This window comes from Magallana gigas, chromosome 7 (genome assembly GCF_963853765.1).
Source record: "Magallana gigas chromosome 7, xbMagGiga1.1, whole genome shotgun sequence".
Lineage (NCBI taxonomy): Eukaryota > Metazoa > Mollusca > Bivalvia > Ostreida > Ostreidae > Magallana > Magallana gigas.
The window spans coordinates 22529609-22556795 of record NC_088859.1 but is presented as its reverse complement, the minus strand read 5'-3'; the positions used below and the strand labels follow the sequence as shown (position 1 = coordinate 22556795).

At 32.8% G+C, this 27187-nt stretch overlaps 1 protein-coding gene across 1 annotated transcript in view; it reads right to left on the bottom strand.

Moving 5' to 3' along the window:
- The window catches only part of LOC105318582 (annexin A4), a 52271-nt gene extending 29401 nt beyond the window's left edge, over positions 1–22870 (bottom strand). The window contains exons 1-7 of the mRNA XM_034458572.2: positions 22753–22870; positions 17263–17292; positions 12966–13170; positions 11980–12059; positions 9725–9829; positions 9256–9303; positions 1482–1550 (exon numbers count right to left, since the gene is read on the bottom strand). Coding sequence (XP_034314463.2) covers positions 1482–1550; positions 9256–9303; positions 9725–9829; positions 11980–12059; positions 12966–13170; positions 17263–17277 — 522 coding nt within the window. The 5' untranslated portion in view covers positions 17278–17292; positions 22753–22870. The remainder of the gene's footprint in view (positions 1–1481; positions 1551–9255; positions 9304–9724; positions 9830–11979; positions 12060–12965; positions 13171–17262; positions 17293–22752) is intronic.
- Positions 22871–27187: the final 4317 nt, after the last annotated feature.

Genomic DNA, 27187 nt, shown 5'->3' with positions numbered 1-27187 from the left:
AAATTACAATTACTTTGCAGATGTAATTAATTAAATTACAAATTACATTTTCATCAAAATTTACTAAAACCATGTTTTATATACAACACATAAACATTTAAGGCAGTATATCTATAATATGAATAAAATTTCCTCATAATCAAAATAATTTCACTGTTTGAGAATTTGCTAACTATTCTGATAATTAGTTACAATTTTTGGAAAGAAAAAATATAAATTTGGTTTTTATTGTTTATTTTAAAATGCAGGTACTGGTAGTCACAATATGGAGGTGTCCCATACACCCTGATATTCAATAAACATTTAAAAGTCATATCCCTTAACCTACACCTAAAGTATTTCTTGCATGCAAAACTATTATATGAAAACTTTCTCCTTTGCATTTTTATACAAAATTTTTTTTCTTTGCAAATACAATGCCAAAGTACAGGTTAATCTCGGGTAGAGGGCAGACTTTAATTGTTATCAAAACACAATTCACACCTGTTGTTCTCTACCTAATTATCAAAATGTTAGCAATAAGGGAACACACCCTGTGGACATGTTAGGCATCAAAACTTTAACCCATTTGAAGCCATGCATTTTAGCTCTGTGTATTTTAGGCTATCAATTACAAAGCATGACTTGATAGTTTACATAATTTCGATAACACTGATTTTGTTTGTAAATTAAAAAGTGATGTTTTAAACTAATTAAATGATAATTGACACACTAATTATTCTAATAAGAAGGGAAATAAGTATTTTTTAAGAAAAAAGAGATCAAACAAATCATCAAATACATGTACTTAATTAAATTTGGGAAACTTATCATTAAATATTGAATCACTGAAAAAAACCATTTTGAAAAATATTTAGTATTATTATGATATATATAATAATAATTTAATGCTTTTAACTACGTTTCGAACTTGACCTAAAGTACCATTGTGGGGGAAAAATGGGAAGTGGACAGCTTAATATTTATATGTCCATCAGTGTGTAATTGAAAGTAATTGAAAAGTAATTGGAATTACATGCCTTTTTTGAAAGTAATTAATTAAATTACCATTACATGTAATTGAAAATGTGGCCAATTACACATTACTTCCAATTACATCAAAATTTGTAATTAATTACACTCAATTACCATTACAAATTACCATTACCCCATCCCTGACAGTGTAAGACAGAAAAATCTTACACTGCTATCTCACACTGGACAAACCGATCTCATACCAAAGGTAATGCGAGAAATCATATTCTGAGTTCTAACATGCACCAACTAGCCAATCTTATAATTTTAGGCCACAATGCAGCAATTTGAAAGATGATATCTTTGGATAATGAATAATGATACGAAGCAAAAAGTAGATTACCGGGTACAATGACCTACCTATTATAACTCCTAGTCATATGTCCTAAATAAAATAACCATACAACATACAGAAGTATTGATAGGTTATCAATAAGAAGTTCCTAGATAAAAAACAAAAAAGTTACATCAGTTTCCTCTTCATTATCTTCTTCTTCCTCTTCTTCAGTGTCATCTTCCTCGACTTTTCTTTGCTTCTACAAATAAAATTTTACAGTTAACTCATAAGACACAATAAAGCTAGTAAAGTGGTTTAGATGAATGGCCTCATTAACAAATATTATTAACAACATTGTTCATTACATTTGAAGACAAAGCAATGATTGAGCAGTTATATAGTTTCAAAAAAGCCGTAGCAAGAAACCTTCTCTGAATGGGTTGATATCCTCAATCAAGATTATGACACAAATAGATATATTGCTTGTAAAAATAATAGACAAGGCTTGGGAAAACTGGAAGAATTTATTCAATATCTAGAGTAATTCTCTCTCCTTTCCTCTCTTTCTCAATACTTATCAAGTTAATAAGAATTTATAATGATTTATATGAATACTTGAATAAAAAAAACTGGTAACAGTTCCGTCTGTTGACAATGGGTTTCAAGGGATGTCAATTTCAACTGTAACCCTCCCAAACAGGTCCTATTTATTTATTATACTGAATGTCTTAATTTAAAAAAGAAACTTAAATGACTTTTTTGGGAATGATGTTATTCTACGGCAAACCATATGCTCATAATTTACGGGCACATAACAATTCGTTACATTATACTTCCATGTTAAATACTGAAATCTGATTGGTTAAAGCACAGTTTATGATCTGTTCTATTACCCTCAGCGTTAGCAACACACTTGGCAACAGGTAACACAACGAGTTGTTACGTGCACAAAAATTATGTGCGTACGCTTAGCCGTAGAATTCACATCATTTCTATGAAGTCAGTTTAGCTTTTTTTTAACATTAACCTTAGTTTGTATTAGTCACAGACTAATAGATTTTAAGTTGGTCTTACAAAATTTATGTCTAGTTAGTCTGGCTGGACTAATACAAAAGTTCTGCTTAAATAAATGTTTGTTATCCTAAGGATACAAAAGTCTTCATGCATAAACATGCAGTTAAGTTGAAATAAAATGGAATTAAAAGATAAAAAGTGGGTTTTTGTACTCATTTTAGCATTAGCAATTTAAAAGAATAGAGCAGTTAACATTTCTAGAACATGAACTGTGAAAAAGGTGTTTTTAAAGAAATAAAAAATAATAAATATAATCCGCCCTCCGCCCAATATTTTTTGCAAATCAGGATGAGAATCTAAATATTAATTTTATGTGGCCTTTCAAGACATTAACACATGGCCGAACTGTATGGTGTTCCCTACCAGGCATCGCACCGGTCCAAACTGACCATCATAAATCCTACCGGCGACGTTAATGAAGTAATTTCCATGGTCACATTAATAAACAACCAATCACTTATGTATAAGATAATCTATTTTGTATCAAAGGACAAGAACTAACAATATATTGTGTTCTCTGGTGATTGCACCTGGCTACCTCAGCAACAGTTCGGAAAAGAGAGATAACAAAAGCCTGCAAAACTGGGATGCCCGATAAAAAACCAAAACAAATACACCCCCCCAAATACACTACAACAGGAAGAAATAAGAGGAAATGGCTAATTTCTGAAAAGCCCCTTTTTCACCTGAAAAATTTATTTGATTTCATTTTCTTTGTTATAGAAAATACTCTTAAATACTTAATTATGCATAATGATACTTATTTGAGTTTTATTTACTTATTTTTCTATTCCAATGTAAAATTGAAAGTAATCAGAATTTCCTCGATGTCACATGTTCCAAAGCAAATCACTAGAAAGATTCAGAAATTCCATGTTTAATTGATTCTAAATTGTGCAAACCCTGCTTGAGATTAACACATACAATAGGTAAATACACAAACAATATAATGTGTACACAGGTAAGGTCAGTCCTGTATGCGGTCATTCAGAACAACTATCCATGTTGGTAGCTTTAAAGCTGAACACCACTCATAAATAGGCACCGCCACACAGATGGTATATAAACCCTTCGATTTCGTTACACCCGATTGCACACCAGAAACTTGAGGTGGATGTGTATAAGTATTCCTTTCGCAGTCTTTCGATTTTATGCATTTATTTCTTATTCTATGTGCATATTCTGTTTGTAAATAATGCATAGACTAACTTACTGTAAACCAATTTTTATTCGCGGCGACTTTATTTTGCGATCAACTGCCGATAAACTGGTTCACAACTAATGTTTGCGCCCAAGCATTATCCAGACCTGTATTGTTATAAAAACTATAGACAAATGATTGGTTCGCGGCGAGAAATATTCATGAAGACAAGGCTCTCGCTAACCTCGCGAAAATTTCTCGTAAGCGAATAACAGTTGGTTTACAGTACTTGATGTTAGTATTCTCCTGGCTTGAAAAATTTGATAATTTTATCGCGACTGAGTAAAACAGTGAGGCAAGATGTACGTCCACACAGGTGAGATCTCTACAGCAAAGTACTTTGAACTGTTTAGAGGCCTGTGCCTTATATAGGGGTTGTAGGGACAGCAGTGATGAAAGAGAAATATGGCGGACAGTGCCTATTTACGAGTGGTGTTCAGCTTTAATCTTACCATAATGTCGCGTGTATAACACGCACTTTTTTTCAGCCAAAATTTGATCAAAAGTGGGGGGTGCGTGTTATACATAGGACCAAAATTGTACCCCATTTTTTCAAGCCGTGATTCTTGATACCACGGGAGTAGTGACTGCCGATATAATGTGTTATGCAAATTGAATGAGTGTATACTAAATTTACTGCATTAGAAATACCTTATTCTTAATTTTTTTCCCCATGTATTGAAATATTTATCCTCTCTTAACACTATTTCTTGCATCAAACAAGTTTAAATATCGCCAGTGTATTCGCCATTACGTAAGCAGCCACCTGTTGACTCGGCGCGAGGTCAATGTTTGTTTAACAAATTTCCGGTGTCAGAAGCATGCACCTCTATCGTGTCGGACTTCACAGGGTGTTTTCAAGTGCATGTAGCTAAGCAATTATTCTGATTTTATTAAACTTAATTACTTTGTGTCCCGTTATGCAGTTAAACGTTATTGCTTTACATAGACACTGCTAAAATTACATCGATCATTTGTACGACTTGATAATGACGATATACGACATACGTACGTTTCTTCACAATGTTTATTTAAACAACAATCATAGGGTTTGACTATAATTAATCAATTAAATAATTTCTGGTTTATGTCTGCAAACATTATTACTTTTAAGCACTAAGCTCGGTTGCCGTTCTTCTCTACGTATGATGATCTTCTACTTCTCCGATGTTGTAAGAAACTCTTTACGAAGTGTCAAATGATATTTGATACCGCCCATGTAAATCGTACCGTCCTTTTTAATTAAAAGTGTAAGAACTTTGACTCTAATATCGCTTAGGCCATGTTCCGATCACGAAATTACAGTAATTACGCTTGGGTTAAAAAATCATCATTAAACATCGATAGTTATTTGGGAAAATGGCGGCCGTCGATTTTCATCGTCTGTGCTATGTTCCGATCTCAAAATTAAAGAAATTGCGCATGGATTATAAAATTAACATGAAACATTGATAGTTTGGGGGAAAATGGCGGCCGTTGATTTTACCATTTTTTGGGTGCGTGTTATACATAGGACCTGCTGTTTTTTCGTCATTTTTTGGTCAACTTTGGGGGTGCGTATTATACACGAGTGCGTATTATACACGAGACATAACGGTACAAAGGGGGCTATCGTTGTGCATTTTAGTGTAAATGATGCCTTGTAGAGAGTAACTTTGTACACAAAAGGGGTGTCAACCAATTAAACAAAGGAATATGCAGGTGTAAGAGGGTTGGAAATTATTATTACACGGTCACAATCCTATCAGATTAACCGAAATTGACATTTTTTCCTATCAGATTATCAGGAAAAAATACAAGAGGCCTTAAAGGGACACGTTTTTTTGTTAAAATTTTCTTTTATTATTTTATGTATAAAATGGTTATCTTGCTCATTTTGAATGACTGACCAAAATTTTAATGTAAGAAGTCAAGTATTAAAGCCCTTTTCACAATTGGCACACGATCAGAAGCGACAAAATATTCGTGCGATCGAAAAAATTATATATGAATCATAAACTGGTGCCAAAATAATCGAATTTGAAAAAATTATATATGAATCATAAACTGGTGCCAAAATAATCGAATTTGAAAAAGTATTCGTAAGCGAGCATTGTGCAATGTAAATGCATTAAATCTTGTGATATATCTTGCGTCTATATGTGACTTTTGTACAATGAAAGCGACTGTTGAAAGATAATGCAATAGGATCTAGCGAGAGACCAGGTAATTGGATGATTGAACTTGCGCTAATGCAATTGGACCTCCGATCATGCGTTCCAAGGTATGAATGCTCATGCGAGCCAGAGGGGGGATATATACCACCCCTTTCCGACGCTCTTCAGTAGACAAAGTTGAGAGAGACAGAGATGCAGTAACATAGGAAATCAAACAATCACTTTATTGCTATTGAAAAATCAGACAATTTTTCGAAAACAACGTATTTTGTTTAATCATATGTTGTTTGATACAATAAAATGTTTATTGCATAAATGTTCATATGGCGAAGCCCTCGAGAAAAATGATTTTTCTTGGAGCAATAAATCTTCATATTCCCCTCACCATCATGCAATTAAAGCTGCTTGGTCCGATTTTTTGGTAATTACAGTATCAAAATTTTTTCCATACAAATCACTAATCTAAGAAAGTTATGGACTTTCTCCTATTTACACCAGCAGAATCAGTCTCCTTTCAAAGTTAGAAATATTCAAAGTAAATAAAAATAATTTCTCTTTGGGCAAACGAAAAAACAAACCAAAATGTATCACAGGAATGTTTAGAAAAGGAAACGGCTTGGTTTCATCCCCCGAATGATTGGGGTTATTCAACCCACATGCTATGCATCGATTGTAAAGAAAGTAGACTTTGGAAATATTAGCGAACAAAACGTACACATGTTTATTTGTAATTGTCTGATCATTTCGACCTTTATTTAAAGCGATGTCAAAGTCGTAATACAACCATACCCGTCTCGTCGTCAGGGGTGAAATTTAACATAAGGCGATTAACGCGGTACCTTTTAATGTCGTTTGTTTTGTTAGCAAATTTTGTACACATTTTTCTTCATTGAAATTTGGCATAATTGACGGGTAAAACTACTGCAATGTCTATTATTATACATATACCAAGCATAGCCATCATTTAAAAGCGTGCATAAAATTTGATATAAAATCGGACCAAGCAGCTTTAATGTATATTGTTATTTGTGGTCTGAAACAGAGATGCTTATACAGGGTTTATATATACCAGGTACTGGTGGCAAAGCATGGCATATTGAGGCTGATAAGTTGTGCAATTATAGTAAAACGTTGCAAGATTACATGAGAATGTTAAGCAATAGTCTCATGGTCGCAAAACACACCCATATACAGCAGCGATTCATCTTACGACCTTTAAAAATCGTGCATCACTCTTGCGAGTACACAAAACATTCTAAAGCGTTCGTACATTTGATCGCGTCTGAATAGTGTGCATGTCCACTATTTTTAAGAAAAGAGACTTGATGCGAGCACTAAAATGCATGCAATGAATACGAGACCCCGTGCAACGTATGGGAGAGCTCGTGCCAATCTAAAAAATTCTGATCGCAAAGTGTTGTAAAGTGCTCGTGCGCCAATTGTGAAAGGGGCTTAAGAGAGATACAGAGGTAAAAAGTCATTGTTATGTAAACAAAGCTCGAGTCTTGTATTTGTTTACAAATTATGTAAAGTATGGAATTACAATTTTTTTTTCCAAATGATTTGTGGCAAACAAGGTAAACTGATCAATGTGTTCATAGTTTATATGATAAACAGAAAAAAGCAACATTGGATTGAGACTTATACCAATAAAACACATTTGTAAACCATAACAAAGTTTGAGCTTTGTTTACAAAACAAAGACTTTCAAATTCTGTATCTTGTTTATAACTCAATATTTGACTTTCAAATTTTAATAAAGCATTAAAAATACAAATATTAACCATTCAAAACATCAAAATTGGAAAAATAAAATGTTAAATTTTGAGCTCAAATCATGTCCAAGTCCCTTTAACGACCACCTAAGTACCATAGCCCATACACAAACTTGTTGTAGAGTCTCATATATGCACTTTGAGTTTCATTTTGGAGTAGAAAAATTATAGTATTGAAATGACAACCACCTTCCTGCCTGGAATCTTTTGTAGAGGACTAATTTAGCAAGAGTTGAGTTCCTAAAAGAGTGTATGACCTAATAATGAAAAGGTGCTCAAATTCAGTAGACATTAGTATCTTAATACAAAGGGTTTTATGTTTATAAGTTTTCATAGATAAACTAAAACAAGATGGCTAGTATACTATTTATTACTATACTATTAACAAGTGGGAGTAGAGATTGAAGAAGATTTTTGAAAATTTTGCTATTTTGGGCATATTTAGCCCTGCCTCGCACAACCACGGATGAAAACCAACTGTAATAGGTCACCTGGGTCACTCAGGTGACCTAATAAAGGGATATATAAGAAATGGTTTGGTGTTTTGATATTATTTCAGATTAACAGAATTCTTTAATTAACTGCTATCAGATTAAGTGGAACCCTCTGTATCTAGCATGATGTACATTGTAATGATACATTTCAGTAATTATAGAGTTACTGAGTGAAAACAGGCGCATGCAGGTTGTCATGGGTGACTTGATTATTTCTTTGCCCTAAGGAGTTGTCATAGAGAATATGTGACAAGCACATGTGTTCACAACAATGGCCTCCATAGGGACACTTATGTGTTTAAGAAACTAAAGGTGAAGAGAATCTTGTATTATTTCTTACTTATCTAATTTAAAAGAGCATAACTATCATATTAGGCAAAATACAGTAATGAATTTAATTTTGACAGGCAAATAAAATTACCTGGGGACTAGTTTCATTTCTGTTTCTGTCTAGCAAGACAAATGCATAAAAAAGTTAGTGTTCAACTCTATTACATACACACTTTAAAAAAATACTTTAAAAAAGTGCATTTGGCATCAAGTAAACACACTTTTAAAAAAATATATGAATTTCAAATACAATATATCTTTTGAAAATATTACACACAAAAAATCAGACATTGCATTGAAAAATTGGCAAATTTAACACCCTTTTTTAAGTGCATTGACATTAATTTGTCCAAAATTTTAGTTAGGTACTTTGAATTTTTTTTTTTGGTAAGTGTCTTGCCACATCGCAACCCTATCAACAAACAAGAACCATGACCAAGAATCATAAATTTCAAACTTTTTACACCGACCTATATATGCATATTGAACTCAACTAACATGAACCAATTCAAGATTGACATAATTTGTATTAGTAGAGGTCCCCTTGCTTATCCCAAACATGCACTCAGTTTGCCTACTAGATGCCCTGCAGTATTTTTAAACTTTTTAATTGAAATGATAAATGCATTTTCTTTATTGATATTACCACTTGAACCCAGCCCTAACACCAGAACTTCTGACCTTAAATATCACAATTTTAGAATTGCTTTTACATTTTTACTCCAAATTCGTAGCCTTTTATAAGTTAAAAAAAACCTAATAAAAAAGTCATCTGTAAAACAACAAATCTTCAAACTAGCTCAAAATAAAACACAGGAAAATGAAATCATCACGACAAAGGGTGGGCTATTTTTTTCCATATGAAAAAAATACAAATACTAGTAACTATTGTCACTACAATGTTTAAAGAAAAATCCTAAATTAAATAACAAACCTTTTTCTTTCCTTTCTTTCTCTTTATACCCATTTCCTGTGATATTCGCTGTAATAATAATTAGAATAAAAGATTAAAATTGAGTAGTTTTGAAGTAAGAATTATGATTATCATAAGAATTATTGCAAGTGTTGAGAGCCAACTTCATTTTACAAGATGATGAAAAATTTAATTCAAAAGTTTTATCAATATCACACAAAAAATAATATATAATAGCATAAAGGTCTAGAAAACAACTGCATTCTGTCATGAATAAAATGATATGAAGAAATAGGACAAAAAGACTACGCCTATTCCCCCAAATTTTAAAGGCCCATTACAAAATTTATATAATTTTTACAATTGTTCTTTGTTACTGGGGTATTTAAATTGATAAATGGAGTTTAGCAAGGAACAAACTAAGGAGAGTTTTAATGGAAAAATGTTATCTTCAATGTATATTCAATATTTCCCATTTTCAAAATGATACCTCTTTCATCTGTTGCTGGGCATACCATTGGTTCTGGTACATCTGCTGGTTGTACTGGTCCACCATCCCCTGGGGAGCAGGAGGAGGGGGAGGCGGCTGCCACGTCTGAAAATTCAACATCAAATTGTCAATTAGAAACCAAAATATTGTAAAAATACACATCATACAGCAGATCTAGATGTCAAAGATCTGGATGTTACATTCTAATCTCTTGTTCTAAAACATAAGCTATAGTCATAAATATATGGTAACAGAGATAACATATAATATATATCATAACATTAAACTTCCAGTTTAATGCTGACTTATTACTGCTGATTACAAATTTCTATAAAAAGTTGAGAAGGAAATTTTTTATTCCTCATATCCTGAAAAATTAGCCTTGTAGATTCAAGAAGTCATCAAAGTCATGTTTGCATGTTAAGGGAAAATTAATGAATAAAATCATGCTTACAAGAGGCCCATGGGCCACATCGCTCACCTGAGGAACAATAGGTATGATAAAATCAGCTTAGTGGAGTCATAATACAAACTATCTGGACAATGTACAATAATACATGTAGATCCTGTATAAATCAAATCCATTTTCCCCCCTAGATATTCTTATGTTTATAATCATTAGTCCCTTTTCTAACAGGATGATTTTATAGACATATCACATGTTGAGTATTGCAGTTCTCAAAAAGATCCTTAAAGCAATATGAGCTGTATTTTTTAGAATTTTATTTTGCTGCAAAAACCTGCTAGTATGCTAAGTCTGCATGTAACTTAAACTTTTATGATAAATAAGATTTGAACAAATCATTAATTTTTGTCAGAGGAAAGATTTCTTTTCTAAGGAGTATATAGCAGTTCAATTTTTGTACAGGATGACAATAATTCAATTTTGCTTCAATTAAGGCTTCTTAACGGCTCTTCCCACAAAAATAAGGCTAACAGAATTTAAAAACCACTGATATTTTTTGTCATTTTAGTAGAAAATAACAATTTTGTATAAAAAAATTTAGCAAGAAAATTGCAGCTCATATTGCTTTAACAGTTGTTTATATATGGGATATAAAGCTACATCAAACCTTGAACCTTCTTGAGAGGCCAAAGAATTGTCCTGAAGCCAAAGTCTTAACAATCATAAAGAATCATCTGGCTGATTAGTTTCTGAGAAGAAGATTTTTAAAGATTTACTCTATATATTTCTATGTAAAACTTTAACACCCCCCTCCCAATGTGGCCCCACCCTACCCCCAGGGATCATGATTTTAACAATTTTGATTCTACACTATCTGAGGATACTTCCACACAAGTTTCAGCTTTCCTGGCTGATTAGTTTTTGAGAGGAAGATTTTTAAAGATTTACTCTATATGCTCCTATGTAAAAATTTGACGCCCCTTTGTGGCCCCACCCTACCCCCGGGGGTCATGATTTTCACAACTTTAAATCTACCCTACCTGAGGTTGCTTCTGCACAAGTTTCAGCTTTCCTGGTCAAATGGTTCTTGAGAAAAAGATTTTTGAAAATTTCTCAAAATTTTTCATCATTTTCTTATTATCTCCCCTTGAAAAAGGGTGTGGCCCTTAATTTTCACAACTTTGAACCCCCTTTGTCTAAGGATGATTTGTGCCAAGTTTAGTTGAAATTGGCCCAGTAGTTCATGAGAAGATGTTGAAAATGTGAAAAGTTTACGGACAGACGGACGACAGACAAAATGTGATCAGAAAAGCTCACTTGAGCTTTCAGCTCAGGTGAGCTGATAATATATAGTTTTTTGTGGAAGAAGTTATTTAAAGACATGGATTGAAGTAAAATTACAGTATTGTCATTCTAGACATAAATTGGTTCCTTAATAGCTTCAGAATTGTAGTGCTACAAGAAATTTGGGTTGACGAACTGTAGAGCTAGTTCCATCCATACAAAAAACTGTGTATGGGGGTATAATTACAAACAAAAAGTTGTGCATGGTTTTGGACTTATTCAACTTATTTAGGAATATAGTCTGTAAATATTTTTCTATTAAAAATTTTGGAGTGATTTTACCACTTATGCTTGCCTTGCTTTACATGCTCAAATGTTTTTCTAAACAAAGTGAAGTGAGTTAAATTCATGTCCGGATTAAGAGTCCCCATTTTTACTCTAAACAAACCACAACATCAAAATATAAAATTAATGTTCTTTAAAAAGCAGCTCATTTTGCTTTCATGGACAATGCACTAGCTACACCAGAACAAGATCCAATATGGCAACCCCCCCACCCATACACCTGTTGTTGATATTGTGGGTTGTTTTGATACTGTTGGTAGCATCCTTGAATGGCCTGGTATGGATTTGCGCCATATCCTCCTGCAAAGATATGAGAAAAGAAATACAAGCTAGCTTCAATTGTTGATTGTCAGTTTTGATTATCCAGTTGTTCAAGGGTAATCAAGCTTGGGCAATCGAGATGATAAATTACAGGAGAGAGAAAAATCAATAGGCTTTCATTCAAGGGGTCCCTCATTGCTGAACAAAAGTTAGGGCTGTAGCTATGAACCCTAATGTTCATGCACATTACCGCCCATGGAACATGCATTCGTGGACTATATACCCATCTGTCTGCCTGTCTCTTTCCTTGAAGATAATAACTCAAGTGAGTTTAAACCGTCTGTGAACTTGAAATTTTAACAGATACCATATACCTCTCCTCTTAAGAATCAGTATCAAATTTAATCCATTACTCTTTTAGTTTATATGTAAAAAAGATTTGTTTTGGTTTTGGGTTTTTCTATTTTAAATTGAAACCTTATTCATAATGTCATCTTTCATTTACATTTTTTAAAAATTGTCAAGACGTCTCTTTTAATTAAATCTACTGTTAACTAGAATTAAGTCAATGTTCATTTTGTTCATGCAATACAAGAGGACACTTGAAGTTGTAAGTGTCCAAGAAAAAGGTGTGGAAATACTCTTCCACTAATTTGCTCGCTCTCTCCTCTCTCTCTCTCTCTCTCTCTCTCTCTCTCTCTCTCTCTCTCTCTCCACACACACACAAACACACAAAATAAAACTCATGTTGCTTGACCTTCAAGATAGGAAAAATTACATCATAATATTCAAGGAATTGCTTTTTTAATTTCTATGAATTTATGCATAAAAAAAATAAAGAAATTAATAAAATTTAATTCTGGGAATAATTCAGACTTCACAATTTTTTATATGCATGACAACAATTATACCGGTATGTTGTTTTGTATCTGTAAGGGCACTGACCTCCTCCGTATCCTCCTGTTTGGGGTGGTGGAGCACTTCCCATCTGGTACCCACTGTAGGCAGACTGGTTTACATTGTAGGCACTATAACTGTTTCCATAGCCACCATAGCCTCCATATCCCTGGGGTGGTGGAGGGGGGCCAGATCCAGAATATCCACCATATCCACCATAGCCACCCCCACCACCATAAGATGGATAATTGCTCTAAATTAGAAGAAATTCCATTTCTAATCAGAACTGTATTACAAACCATGCATGTTAAATGCTGGACAACCAATTGTCCACTGTTTGTATTGATTTAAAATACATATGTACATGTATTAAGCTAAAAATGTTCAAATACTATTTTTTATATTTTATTGTCTGAAATGATTTCCCTGGGCATTTCTAATGTTTGACAAAACTCATTTGAATCTCAGTTAATCAATTAGGATACTGAGCTTAATAAGATGAAATTTCACACCAGCATAAGAAACTTATAACAAAACTCAATGGGGATATCATTGTGGCTTTTATTCTTATATTGTTCTAGTTCAAGGGGGGCTGCGGTACTTTTTAATAACAGCTTTGAACTTCGATTACAGAAAGAAATCAAAGTATTAAAGAACTGACAGGAGTTGATTTTGTCAATGTTTATTTATTTTAAAATCAATGATATGTTATTTTGCATGACAAGTACATGTAGTTTTTAATTTGAATTACGCACATTTTTATAATATGATTTTTTGGACTTTTTTGACAAGAATTGAGAAACCTCCACATGAATCATGTTAAATAATATTTAAAGATAAAATTAATTTAATCAAACTATGTATCAGTAATGGAAATATTTCTCGAAAATTGTATGGATCCAAGCAATATTGAACTCTAGTATCATTCAACCAAATGCTCGGCTGACACCGTAAATCTCCGACAAGGATTTATGGAGACAGCCGAGCGTCAAGTTGAACGAGACTATATTGAACTCTGGCGTAGGAATACATACGACTACAAAAATTTTTTTTAATTGTTTGTACCATTTAAAATCTGACTATTTTCAAGGTATTTATAAATAAGTTTCCTTGAAAAACAATGCTTTAGCATACATTACATCGAATTTATCAATTATTTTCAAGAACTAAGTCTTGTCAGCAGCAATGATTTGTGCTGAGGTCCAAACACTGTTTCACTTTCGGTTTGACTGAGTAACTGCATATATAGGATAGTTGATTAAAATCAACTCCAAAAAAATGATAATAAAGGCAACTTGTAAGCATTAGATTGAAGAACTGATAATAATAGAATCACTTTAGTCAATATCTATGGACCCATCTTAGATTGTCCAGGTTTTTACGAAAAAGTATATGAAAGTTTTTTAGAATTTGAAAATTATTATTATATTCTAAGTGGTGATTTTAAAATAGCCATAATTACTCTCATGTAAATAATTCCAAAGCAAGAGAAAAGCTTTAAATTTTAGAGATTATAAGTGACTTTTGGGTTTGAGTGATTACTACAGAATCCTTAATCCTGACAAGAAAGTGTTCACATGGAGAAGAAAAACCCCTTTCAAACAAGGGCGTCTTGACTATATTCTTATTACAGAAAACCTTACACAAATATTGTTGAAACTGCTTCAATCAAATCCGGATATAGGTCAGATCACTCTGTTGTTGTATATGAACTAAAATTTAATTCTTTTGAGAGAGAAAAAGGTCTATGGAAATTTAATAATAATCTACTCCACAATAAGATGTACCGGTATGTTGAAAAGTTAAAAACCATATTCAGTTAGTTAAAGATCAATACAATAAGTCTATTGATGAGTCTGCCTTTCTGGACATTCTTGTAGTCGAAATCAAAGGAATAATATTTTTTTGAAAAAGAGAGAATGATAAAATTGAAAAACAGTTAATTTCTGATATTAATGAATAAGCAAATGGTACTGATTTTGACTTTTCACTGCTAGAAGAAAAATAAATTGCTTTAAAAGCTTTAAGAAAAGAAAAATACAAGGACATTTTATACATTTTCAGACAATGTGGATTGATGAGGGTGATAAACCAACCAAATACTTTTGTCACTTAGAATCCCAAAATTTCCTTAATAAGATTGTTAACAAGAGGCCCATGGGCCACATCGCTCACCTGAGCAACAATAGACATAATAAAATCAGCTTTATAGAGTCATATACAAACTATCTGAGTGTTATATATAATAGATCCTCTATAACAAGGACACCGCAAAGCAAAGCATCCCCTCACGAAATGATATATTGGTGGGGGTGATGCATTATTTAGGATATACTTGTAATTGAAGTGACCAAATATTTATCTTCTTAAAACCTCTGTGAATAAAAGTATTTTTTTATTCCTATCCCTATATATATGCATGCTCTGGAGTGTATCTGGGGGGGGGGGGGGGGGGGGGGGGGTGTTTCATTTACGTGATTGTACATTTCCTCCAATTACTAGCAAAAACAAAACACACCACACATATTTTAAACTTTAGTAATTTAGTTTCATTCTCTTTATTCAATGACGCATTCAGCCAATTAGTGTAGGCAAATTGAAAGTTTGATAATGAATAAGAAACGTAGCTAAAGATCTAGCGATTTGTAGTCTAGCTGCCCTATGGCTGGAAAAATTCAACTTAACATGTCATAATTTCAACCCTGATTTTTTAAATAGAGTAACGTATCTACAGCAATTAACATGTATTGAAATCAATTCCTGGTTAACAATGCTGATGATACTCGTCAAAGTCTCTTCTGAATTATAAACCTGTTCTTCTGTACTTCATGAAAGTTGGCCCAAAATTTGTCTCATATGGCTGCTTGTTTGGATTAAATTGGGATAAACTTAATCTCTTGCTTGCTTCAGTTTTTCCATTTGGACATCCTTCTTACTTACCATTTCTAAAAAAACGTTTGTTTCTTACCTTTACAAGCCTATACCCAACAAAATATCAAGTCGTTCATCTAAAATGTTTACTTTTGCGAACGGGAAATGTCTATTGTCAAGTTGTACATGAAATTTCTATTTTACGTGTTGTAATTAACAATAGTTTAAAAAATATTTTACAGAATTACTTGAAAATGAACAGGGTTTGTCCTTTAACCATGCTTATAAAGTGTACGAGGTTTGATAAACATGCATGAGAGAGTTTTCTTTGAATCTTGCTTAAAAGGCTGAAAAGGACACACATACATGCCCAAGTTGTGCGAGGGGATAAAAAAAATTCCCCTGCATATTCTTATGTTTATCATTGAGCCCCTTTGTAACAGGATGATTTTGCTGTTTTATCAAATATTGATGTTCTCAAGAAGATCTGACACAACTGTTTATACATGGATTATAAACCTTGATCAAATTTTGAACCGCTTGTGAGTTGTGAGGCCCAAGAATTTCCAGGGGCGAGAGTCTAAACAATTTTGAAGAAATAACAATAGGTCAAAATACATAATAACATTTGAGTTTTCATGATTTATAAATTCAATAAATTTATCTGTTTTCCTATGTAAAATTGGAGCCACCGCCTTTCCCCTACCCCCAATTTGTGCCCCCCCCCCCCAGCCCCTTCCCCCCTGGAGGGTCATGATTTTCACAACTTTGAATCTACACTTCCTGAGGATGCTTTCACACAAGTTTCAGCTTTCCTGGCCAAATGGTTTTTGAGAGAATATTTTTAAAGTCTATATATTCCTATGTAAAAATTTGACCACCCCATTGTGGCCCAACCCTACCACCGGGGGTCATAATTTTCACAACTTTGAAAATACACTACCTGAGGATGCTTCCACGTAAGTTTAAGCCTTCCTGGCCAAATGGTTTCTGAGAAGAAGATTTGTAAGATTTACATGTACTCTATATATTTCTATGTGAAAATTCTACCCCAATTGTGGCCCCACCCTACCCCCTGGTTCATGATTTTCACAACTTTGAATCTACATTACCTGAGGATGCTTCCACATAAGTTTCAGCTTTCCTGGCCAAACAGTTCTGGAGAAGAAGATTTCTGGCTTTTTTTTTAAATTTTCAATAACTCCTAATTATCTCTACATGTAAAACAGTGTGGTCCTTAATTTTCACAACTTTGAATGCCCTTTGCCTAGAGATGCTTTGTGCTAAATTTGGTTAAAGTTGGCCCAGTGGTTCTAGAGAAGATGTTGAAAATGTAAAAGTTTACAGACAGACGTACAGACATGGACAGATGGACAAATGGACAGATGGATGACAGACAAAATGTGATCAGAATAGCTCACTTGAGCTTTCAGCTCAGGTGAGCTAAAACAGTAAATAAAAAACAAATACATACCTGATAGTATGACATCACTAGATGTACTACCTGGAAAGGAAATAATTATTTTCAACTAGAGTTAATTAATCCAAAAAAAATTTGCAGGCCAATTTACATTAAAACGAAAAAAACAAGAGGCCCACAGGCCTTGACAATCACATGAGTACCATAGCATGTAATATCATCAATAGATGTTTGTGTATGCCCTCCCCCTTAGAAACATCCACGAAGAAAATGAACGGAAAATGCAAATAATTTGAATTTTCTAAGTAAAAGGGGCATAACTATGTCAAAAATTGCTGGATTGTAACCAAAATAAAACTTGATCTAGATATTATTATAATAAATCTGTATACCAAATTTCATCTCAATACATGCAACTTCTGCGAAGAAAATGAACAGAAACTATTGGTGGACCGACCGACCAACAGACAGCAGCAAAGCAATTTGCTCTCCTTTCTTCGAAAGGGGGCACAAAAAATTATCCCATGAGTGATATGCACCGTACTGAGATAAACATGTGATAAATGGCCAAGTGCTTGGCTTAATGGCTCTATAGATACCTACTTCATGAGGTAAAAAGGGGTTCAAGCCACTGATGCACCAGTACAACCGTTTTACTTTTCTAATTTGATCTCAACTTGTATATTTATTCCATTATATCCATTGTGGGCAAAATTGCAATAACTTCCTAAAATGCATGGATATCATCCAAAAATTTCTTTTTATTTTCTTTCATTTAAGGCTGTTCAAAATTAATTCTACGTTTAACGTAACCTGCGCACGTAGGTTTTGGCAAAATTGTCGTTTTGAAAAAACAAACAAATCCGGATTTGTAAAAGTCGTTCCGGTTCGGGTTTTCATTTAGCGACATAATTCTACATCCTGAATGCGAATGAGACAAAACATGCTCAAAAACAGCATCGAAGCATTTATTATTCATAAAACAAAGAAAATGAGATTCTACTCCACTATCAAAGTAAAAAAAACAAAAACGAAAAATGATGGATCAACACATGATCGAAGTTGACAGTAAACATCTTATTTCTGAACCAACTTTCGCCCAAAAACGAGGTTTGTTGTATATATTTTTTAAAGCAGTCCATCAAGAACTGAAATTACTACCCATCTTATTAAAAAAAAAAAAAAAGTGTACGAGAAGTCATGATTTTTGCATTTATTTAAGATGGAAAAGCTTCAGCAACTTCTTACTGTACTGAAAAAATTATACCTTTCCCCATAAACTTCAATATTAACTTCAAGATGTGATAAATTTGTTACTATTTAATTTTTGTTCTATTTCAAAGGTGAATAAACCCTAAATCATATTAAGATTTTAGTGTTCAAACTAACAATATTTGATGTCAAATATGACATTTATGTATGTAATATTTTGAAGTGAAAGCCAAAGAAGAAATATGATTGAGCCCCAGCATTATATGCATTACATATATGATTACATATATGATAAAGACTGCAAATCCCTTACATTTGAAATGTATCTACATTTTAAAAAAAACATTTTAATATTGAATAAAAATAGGAAAGAAGAAGTGGAATACACTTGTAGGGTGGCAGTTATTTCAAGAACATTGTCTTCAGTTCTTAGTAGTATATATAGGTACAGTGAATCTGACAACAAAGCTCTGATATGATAAATTTGAAAATGTGTCATTATGAAAATGTATGAAATAATGTCGTTATTTTGATTGTAGATAACTTGCGAGTCACATGTGTTGAGCAACTTTTTCCACAAAAGGAAATTTTAAGTTTTCCTTTGGTTTGCTACGTTTATGGTGATAAAAATACATTGAATGTACCACTTGATGTGCCTTGCAAGTCACTCCACTTCTCGTCCAGTTTACATGATGTACTCACAGAAAGGACATAAACCCAAATTACACAAAAGTATTTGCTTGGAAAATGCAAGATTTAACATGGACTGAATCCTACCATATGTATATGACAGTGTTGATGTATTGGTAACTGAAAGGGTGACTTTCAATAAATACACATTTGTTTGAAATTTTTGTTTATTTTTTTCCTCCCTTCCTCGTAAGTTTTTAATTTTCATGTGACGTTAAACGTAGAATTAATTTTAAACAGCCTAATATAAAGTTTGAAGGATAAATAAAATTTTTATGATAAAAAAAAAATACTTTGAGGCTGAGTATCAGAGAAATTATTTTTTTATTTTAATGTTTACAATTGCAGCTTCAGCACGGCATTATAAATAGGCAACCAAAATTTTAGTGTCATTTGTTGAGTTATAAGCAAGTTACAAAGCTAAAAATTACAATTCTTTGCTAAAGTCTGTCCCAAGATATTTATGCAGCACATTTAGACGATTTTTAATAAAAATACACATACCTGTGAAAGTTGAAAGGTAATTTCATTGACACATTATCATCTTTCACTCGGAAAAATTCATAGGAACGAAAAAAAGATTCCTTACGGAGATTTATAATGGGGAATGTTTACATCTTTCTCCATTCTGAATACAATCGGAATACATCGCATAATTTTACAACGTTATCATCTGGGCTTGCTGCAGTACAAAATCCCCATAGACATCACATTTCATTTTTAAGCATTGTATTGAAACCTGATAAAGCTAACAGGGGCGTTTTAACTGAGAAATCTTGGAATATTTTCATACTTTTGAATGAACATCGTTTGAACCCTGAGGTATTTATAAATATCATGATATTAAGCAAAATGTAAATCCAGGATATCTTGGGACAGAGTATATATAAACTAATCTTTTGCTTACATTTTGAATGTTGAAGTGAAAATTTCAATTTTAGACTTAAAATGAATGTGTTAAACGTTTGGAACTGTTTATTTATATGCTTCAAATAAATAAGAAGATAGACAAATCAGCTTGAAATTTTTTTTTACTGATATATTGAACCTATGTAAACAAAAACCAGGAACAAGCCTTGTTTACACGACAATGAATTTTGAGTGTGAACCCTGTACCTTGTTTATAACTCTAAGGTTGACTCTCAAATTTCATTTGATCATTAGAATTAATACATTCCTAAAGCATTGAAAATACATGTAATGTTAAACAGCTAGAAAATTAGAATTTGATTAAAATTTTGACCATGTCCATTTAACTGTGTTTAAAACAACACATCTTTGGCAAAAATACTTTTTTCATGATATCATTATTTTGTTCACGCTTTGCTGTTATATCATGAACAGAAACTGCAAATAATTGGAATTTTTTTAAGTCCAAGGGGCATTACTCTGGCAAAAATTGCTCGATCATACCCAAAATTGTCTTTGACTTAAGTATTCTTAGAATAAATCTGCATACCAAAGTTCATTTCAGTATGTGCAACCTATGCAAAGAGAGTGAACGGAACTTGTAAGAGGACCGACTGACAGACAGCAGCAAAGCAGTATGCCCTCGCCTTGTTGAATGGGGGCATAAGAATAAAATTATCTTTTAGCTAGTTATCAAATATGATTACAAATGTATTGTGTCGTCAGATCTTTTAACTAATAGTTACACTATTGCTTAATAAACAAAAACGAGAAACTTTTTTTTAAATCTTCACAAAAATTTTAAAATCACCCAACTCATTCATACTCAAATCCTTATTCAAAAAATTCATAAATTTGAGATCGATCAATACTTCGACTTGAGGCTAAGAATATTGACCTCTCTCTCTCATTACATATACATGTATTTGAATAGTCAATCCAAACATATGAATAAATTCAAACATTACTATATTTAAGAAAATTAGTTGTTTTTCCATCTGCAGTACATTATTAGTTCCCTACTGGTTTTCACCAGAGGGGACTATAGCTTTCCTCTGCTTCCGTCCGTCTGTCTGTCCCACTTCAGTTTTCCACACTTTTTTTCCTTATGCGTTTGAGGAATAATATGAAATTTGCTGAACAGCTTCAAAATGTCAAACTACAGATAAAGTTTACACTTCTGTAGCGTCTGGTTGACATATTTTCGAGAAAATTAATTTTTATATTCCAATTTTTTAATGTTCGGGTTCGGTGTGCATTGAAAAAACGAGGAAAGTATGTAGCCAGTAATAATATTGTGCATTACTTGGGCCATTCCTTTATTTGTTTCTAACAAACAAATACGTTCTGTAAAATAGTGTCAAGCATTGTGTTGTAAATTTAATCGACAGGGTTTTTTGTATAATTACATACAATCGGGTTTGTTATTGGGTTGGTCTGTTGATTCCAGGTACAGAAGACGGTAAAAAATGATATTCTGCATAACAGTACACTTTTTTCACAAATTTCTACAAACCGGTAGGAGACGTGTATTGCTTATGCAATACTCTAAGAATGCTTGTTTTTAATGCAATTACATGTATCAACCACATGCGCTCTCTCTCTCTCATTGTGCGTGTGTTTCAGCTACAGTTTTATTAAGTCATACCAAATATGTAAATAAATAATACCAAATTTTAAAATAAATCGGCAAAATAATTATTTTTTTATTTCTAGTGCAACTGCACTGTTTTAACCTCATGCATTGTTCTGGCGGCAGCATGCTTTCGATGCCAGCGAAGTTACCGACCGACCAAGTCTAGTGAGCAGCTGTCATTAACAGTTGCTGTCACCAAGTGGGAAAATCAACAAATCGACGGTATTTTGAAACAAGTTCTATATATATTTTTGAAATGTGTTTACTAACTAAACTGCTAAAACGTTCATGTTATTATAATTATATTTCATTGAAATTGCCTTGCTTAAACTGATCTAATAAGCATTGCTGTGTTTTAACTGGATAACACCATAATCACCAGATGTCAGAACTGGGGGGGGGGGGGGGGGGGGGTTAGGCCCCTCGATCCCCCCACTTTTTTTTGCAAAGTTATACATAACTGTAAGTAACCAAAGACCTTTTTCTCTTTTTAGGGGGGTTTGCTTCTCAAGATGAATTTCACAATAATTTTAGTAGGACTAATGAATTGCAATGTCATTGCAAAATCCCCATTTATTTGTTACTTTAAACCGAATCCTTCAAACAAACGGTAATAAAACATTGTGTTGAGTTCTATTTTACAATCAATATTATTTAAACTTTGAAGTATTTTATAAAAATCGAGATATCAAAGAGGAGAATCTGGGACAGAGTATGGGCGATTGAGGCTCTTGAACAAGGGAGGAAAAAACACCGGTTTGGTGACATGCACTATTGCGAAATAGAAAACACAATATTTCCAATGTTGTTAGTGTAACTATGAAACAACTATATAGAGATTATTTAAGATGATAATTGAGCTGAATTGAGAAGTTTTCCTTGCCTTCTATATTTGTCAGTTTTCGGTCAGCATTGAAAATTCATGCGAAAGTATTTTTGTCCCTTAGGAGTTCTCATAATCAATGTAGATGTGTTATGTTTACCTTCACAACGCCGTTGTCATATTGTGCCCGTTCACTGATAAACGCTTACGACGTGTTTCTTCTAAATAAAGAAATCATACGATAAAAAACCGTTGTTCTCATTTTATACTTTACCTTATCTGCAATAAGTCTTTTAATTCTCCGTAGATATATTGATATCGATAAAACGTCTACCTCAGTATTTCACAACCATTTTGCACTTTATCTAAAAATTTCCCTAAATTTATCGATTATATTTTGTGTATATCAATCCCGATTTTAAAACAAGCTGAGGGTCACATCTCTCAACAAAAGGCATAATTGATCAAATCAGCTTTTTGGTATCAAACACAAAATATCTTAATAATTTAGTACAGATGATCTTGTTTAAAAACAATATCAAATTTTCTCCATATATTAATTCTTATGTTAAATTGTGTTTCAGTTTTCAAGATTTTTAAAGACATTTCTCACAGGCACACCCGACATAAATTTTTCTCATGATAAATGAAAAAGAAAGGTGAGGAACCTCACATACTCCACGCTCCTCTGTAACTTGTCAATGATACACGTTGTCAAGTGTACGGCAAGTTATGCATTAGATACACAAAACAATTTGATAAATGGTTTAACATGAAAAACTTCCTGCAAAAATTTGTCGTAACAAATAAGAGGCTCATGGGCCACATCGCTCACCTGAACAACAGTTCCTTGTATCATTTTATATTATTTTTAACATTTTACCAATATATTTCTATGTTAAACTTTAGACATCTCTTCGAATCCTAGTATTAGTCCAGGAGTCACAATTTAACAATTTAAAATATACATCATCTTAAGATGCTTGCATTGTAATTTCACAGTTTATAGCATTGTAGTTCTTGAGAAGAAGATTTTTAAATATTTTCCCTATGTTAAACTATTTTCTATGTTAAACTTTGAGCCCTCTTGGGGTCTCAGCACAGGGGCATCGTATAACCAAGGGAAGAATCGAAAGTAGGACACGATTTGTAAACAATGTCAAAAACCAACAATATAATAAAAAGAAAAGTATATTGAAAATTCATAAAACTGCTTGTTTCTGTCATTTACGACTAAAAAAAACCTTCCGCATGAGAAAATAGCCCCCCCCCCCCCAAAAAAAAACTGGCTTGTTTCTTGAATACAAATAAATATTCTTTATGAATCTTGTGTAATTATGAAATAATGATCTTTCTGTGAGGTTTAAAATAATAAAATCATATTCCTTTAAAATATAATGAACATCTGTGCAATGAAGTCAAAACGTGAGGAGTGAGTTACTTAAATGGCAGGAATATGCAACTGGGTATAACATGCAAGGAGACGCGATCGTGCATGGACGAAGATAGTTGATATGTCGACAAATAATAGCACATGTACGTACCCGCAACGTTATTTTTTACAAGATAAACGATAGGATAGGATTCACGCACGACAGAACAGTATACACGCACAATAGGATAGGATTAACGCACGATAGAACAGTATACATGCATGATACGATAGGATTGATACACGATAGGAAAGGATAAACAATTGCCGAGTTGTTAATCATCGCTGCGTCATTTCTAGAATGTATAAAAATGACCAGTTATTTTTCTTTAACTAAAATTATGAGCTTAAATGATCAATAAATTTTCTGTATTAACATTGTTTTCATTACCTAACACCCTAGCCGATCGACGCGAATATTTCAGCCCCGAGATCAAATCACATGGAAATATTAGCGGGTTCAATTATAAAAATCCAAGTGAACTCTTGTTTAAAGTAAAAATAAAATCTATACATTTCTTTTTGTGTTAGAAAATGGTGCATTAAAAACGAATTATATTACATACAAGTTAAATAATATTAACGCAGATACACATTCCGCGTACGATTTGTTAACATTGTTCAGTTGTTTTCATTACCACACACCCTAGCCGATCGCCGAGAACATTTCAGCCCGAAATCAAATGTTACACAGAAAATAACGGGTTCAATTAAAATACAATTCTGGTTTTAAATAAATACAAATTATATCGTAAAATACTTTTGTTCCAGTATGCATAAACAAGAAGTCCAATGGGCCACATCGCTCACCTGAGCAACACTGGCTTAATATGGTCGTTCAAGTGATATTTTGCCATGTTGCCCCTCGGTAAATGAATATCCAAATTTTACACTTATTTAAGCATATACTTAATCTTTGACATATTTACCTTTATGGAATACCATTTTTTTTTTTACCTAAAATAAGATTATATGCAATATAAATAACTACATTTTCAGTTGGTGTTCACGGTTAACTTCCAGTTTCCTTTATTTTAGCCCCCCCCCCCCCCAATCACTTTATAAAAAGATTTAAATACATGAGAGCATAAAGGTACATTTTCTCCCTCCACTACTTACTAGTTATTGTATTTTATTTTCAAAAATCCTATATGTGAAAGAAGAAAAGTGTACCTCAATGCACCAGAATAAATGCGCTCAATTCCTCAAATTAAAAACATTGAAACATTTAATTGGCCTTCTCCATTATAAAGGATTGTCATTTACTAGGCATGAATCCATTTCGTATGACGTTTCATATCCTTACTCACTTGATTGAAGAATTAAGTTAACTGAAAATGTTGTCACACATGTAAAAGAGCTATAATTCAAATCAATGTATTGGCAGGCATGTCGCTCTATTGTACCAAGGCCCACCCTTTATTTGATCTTCATTAAAAAACAACAAATGTCTACAAACAAAGATGATTTTCCGTTGCAATAATTTTTTAAGAACAGCGATAATGCTTTTATTTTCATAATAATAATGTGTCAGGACTATAGACACTCTTTAAAAGGCGTCGTTTTCATATACTTGTGTTCGCAAAACTATCAAAAAGAAGACGGGGGAATAAGATGGTACAACTGCCCATTTGGTTTAGTCGTAAAATACAACTTCAAATTTAACATTTTTTTCAATTAAATATATTTGATATGTTATAATACAAGTTTACAAAAGGGTAATTTCTAACTATATTCAGTTTGAAATTTTTCAACAAAAAAAAAAAATACATGTAAATCCTAAAGTTTTGGTGGTATCGAACCTACAACCTAAAAACCTATGTTATATAAAGTTACCAAATGTCTGGTGCTCTAACCACTGAGCCATTTTATTCACAACAAAGTGTGTTGTTTAAATGCTTAATGAGACGTTGGCCACGAAATTATGGACTTGTATTATTTTTCTAAAACGTAAAATTGTTGGGCTACAAAATGACATTTTTAAAGTATAGTGGGTCATCTCTCCACATTTTTGTTGATTAAAATCGGTGTAAATTCCATTAAACCGCATTCAGACTATACCAAAAATATGGAGCTCAGACCCACTCTATAAAAGAAAAGGCATTGAAGTTATAAAAATGACATTATTTGAAGGTTTTGAGACACATACGCCAGTTTGAATCAACCTATTACAAGTATTTAAAATACTTAAGGGTTACAAACCAATGTTACGTTAAATATACATTGTTTTTAATTATTTTTAAAACAATTACCAGATTTATTGATGTTTTAATTTTGCGTATCTAATCATTCCTCATATGGGCATTTTGCACGCCTTATTCACCCATCTTCTTTGTGTATATATTATGCAATTCATCGTTGAAGAAGGTGCACCAGAAATTAGTTATAGCATATCATCCTTTTGGCATGACATTTCTATTATCAATCAAAATTTCAGCGTCAATCGTAGAATTATAAGCAAGATACATAACTTGGTATTTCCTATTCAGAATGAACAAGAGCATGGCCTCAGTTCTGTGAGCAAAGCTCTGTATCTTGCTTATAATTCGAAACTTGAAACAGCTAAATATGGTTAGCAAAGAGAAAATTGTAAACAATTAAAACAAAAGAAACATGCACTAAATTAAAAACAAAGAAAGAGCACAATTAATTTTTCATAACATATTTATACCTATATATTTTTAACAGCAAAAACAATCTCCGTTTAGACTGTAAATGCAGAGCATCTTAACAAAACACGTTTCATTATAATCAACCATAACGTAGATATTGTACCGAATTACCAATAGAATGTGTACCCTAGTATTAATAATATAATATGTTGTAAGTGCATCAGATTTTGCTCATTTTGCACAGGTAAACAATTAACTGTCTGATTTACCGAAGTCTATATTTGATTCGATACGTAAAAATTCCAAAATACAGGCGATATTTCCATAAAGCATAAACGAAATTCAAAACAACATAAAAACACGGTCAAGAGTGAAAATGTCAACGCATTGAAAGAATTAACCTCAATTCACTTCACGAAATCGGCACAAATATATTGAGCATGTTTCAAGTATCCTTCGTACGTCAACTGTTGCACAACAGGCAAATCTATCTTTGTCAGTTTGACCCGTTTGTCATGCGTCAACATTCAAACATGGCTGCTTCAAACCAAGAACTTTCGTTTACGATATGGAATACCGAACCCAAAGTTATAAACTGATTGACCGCCATTATCTCTTTATCTTTATTTTCGTAAATTACTCAAATTTGAAACAGAATTCGCCGA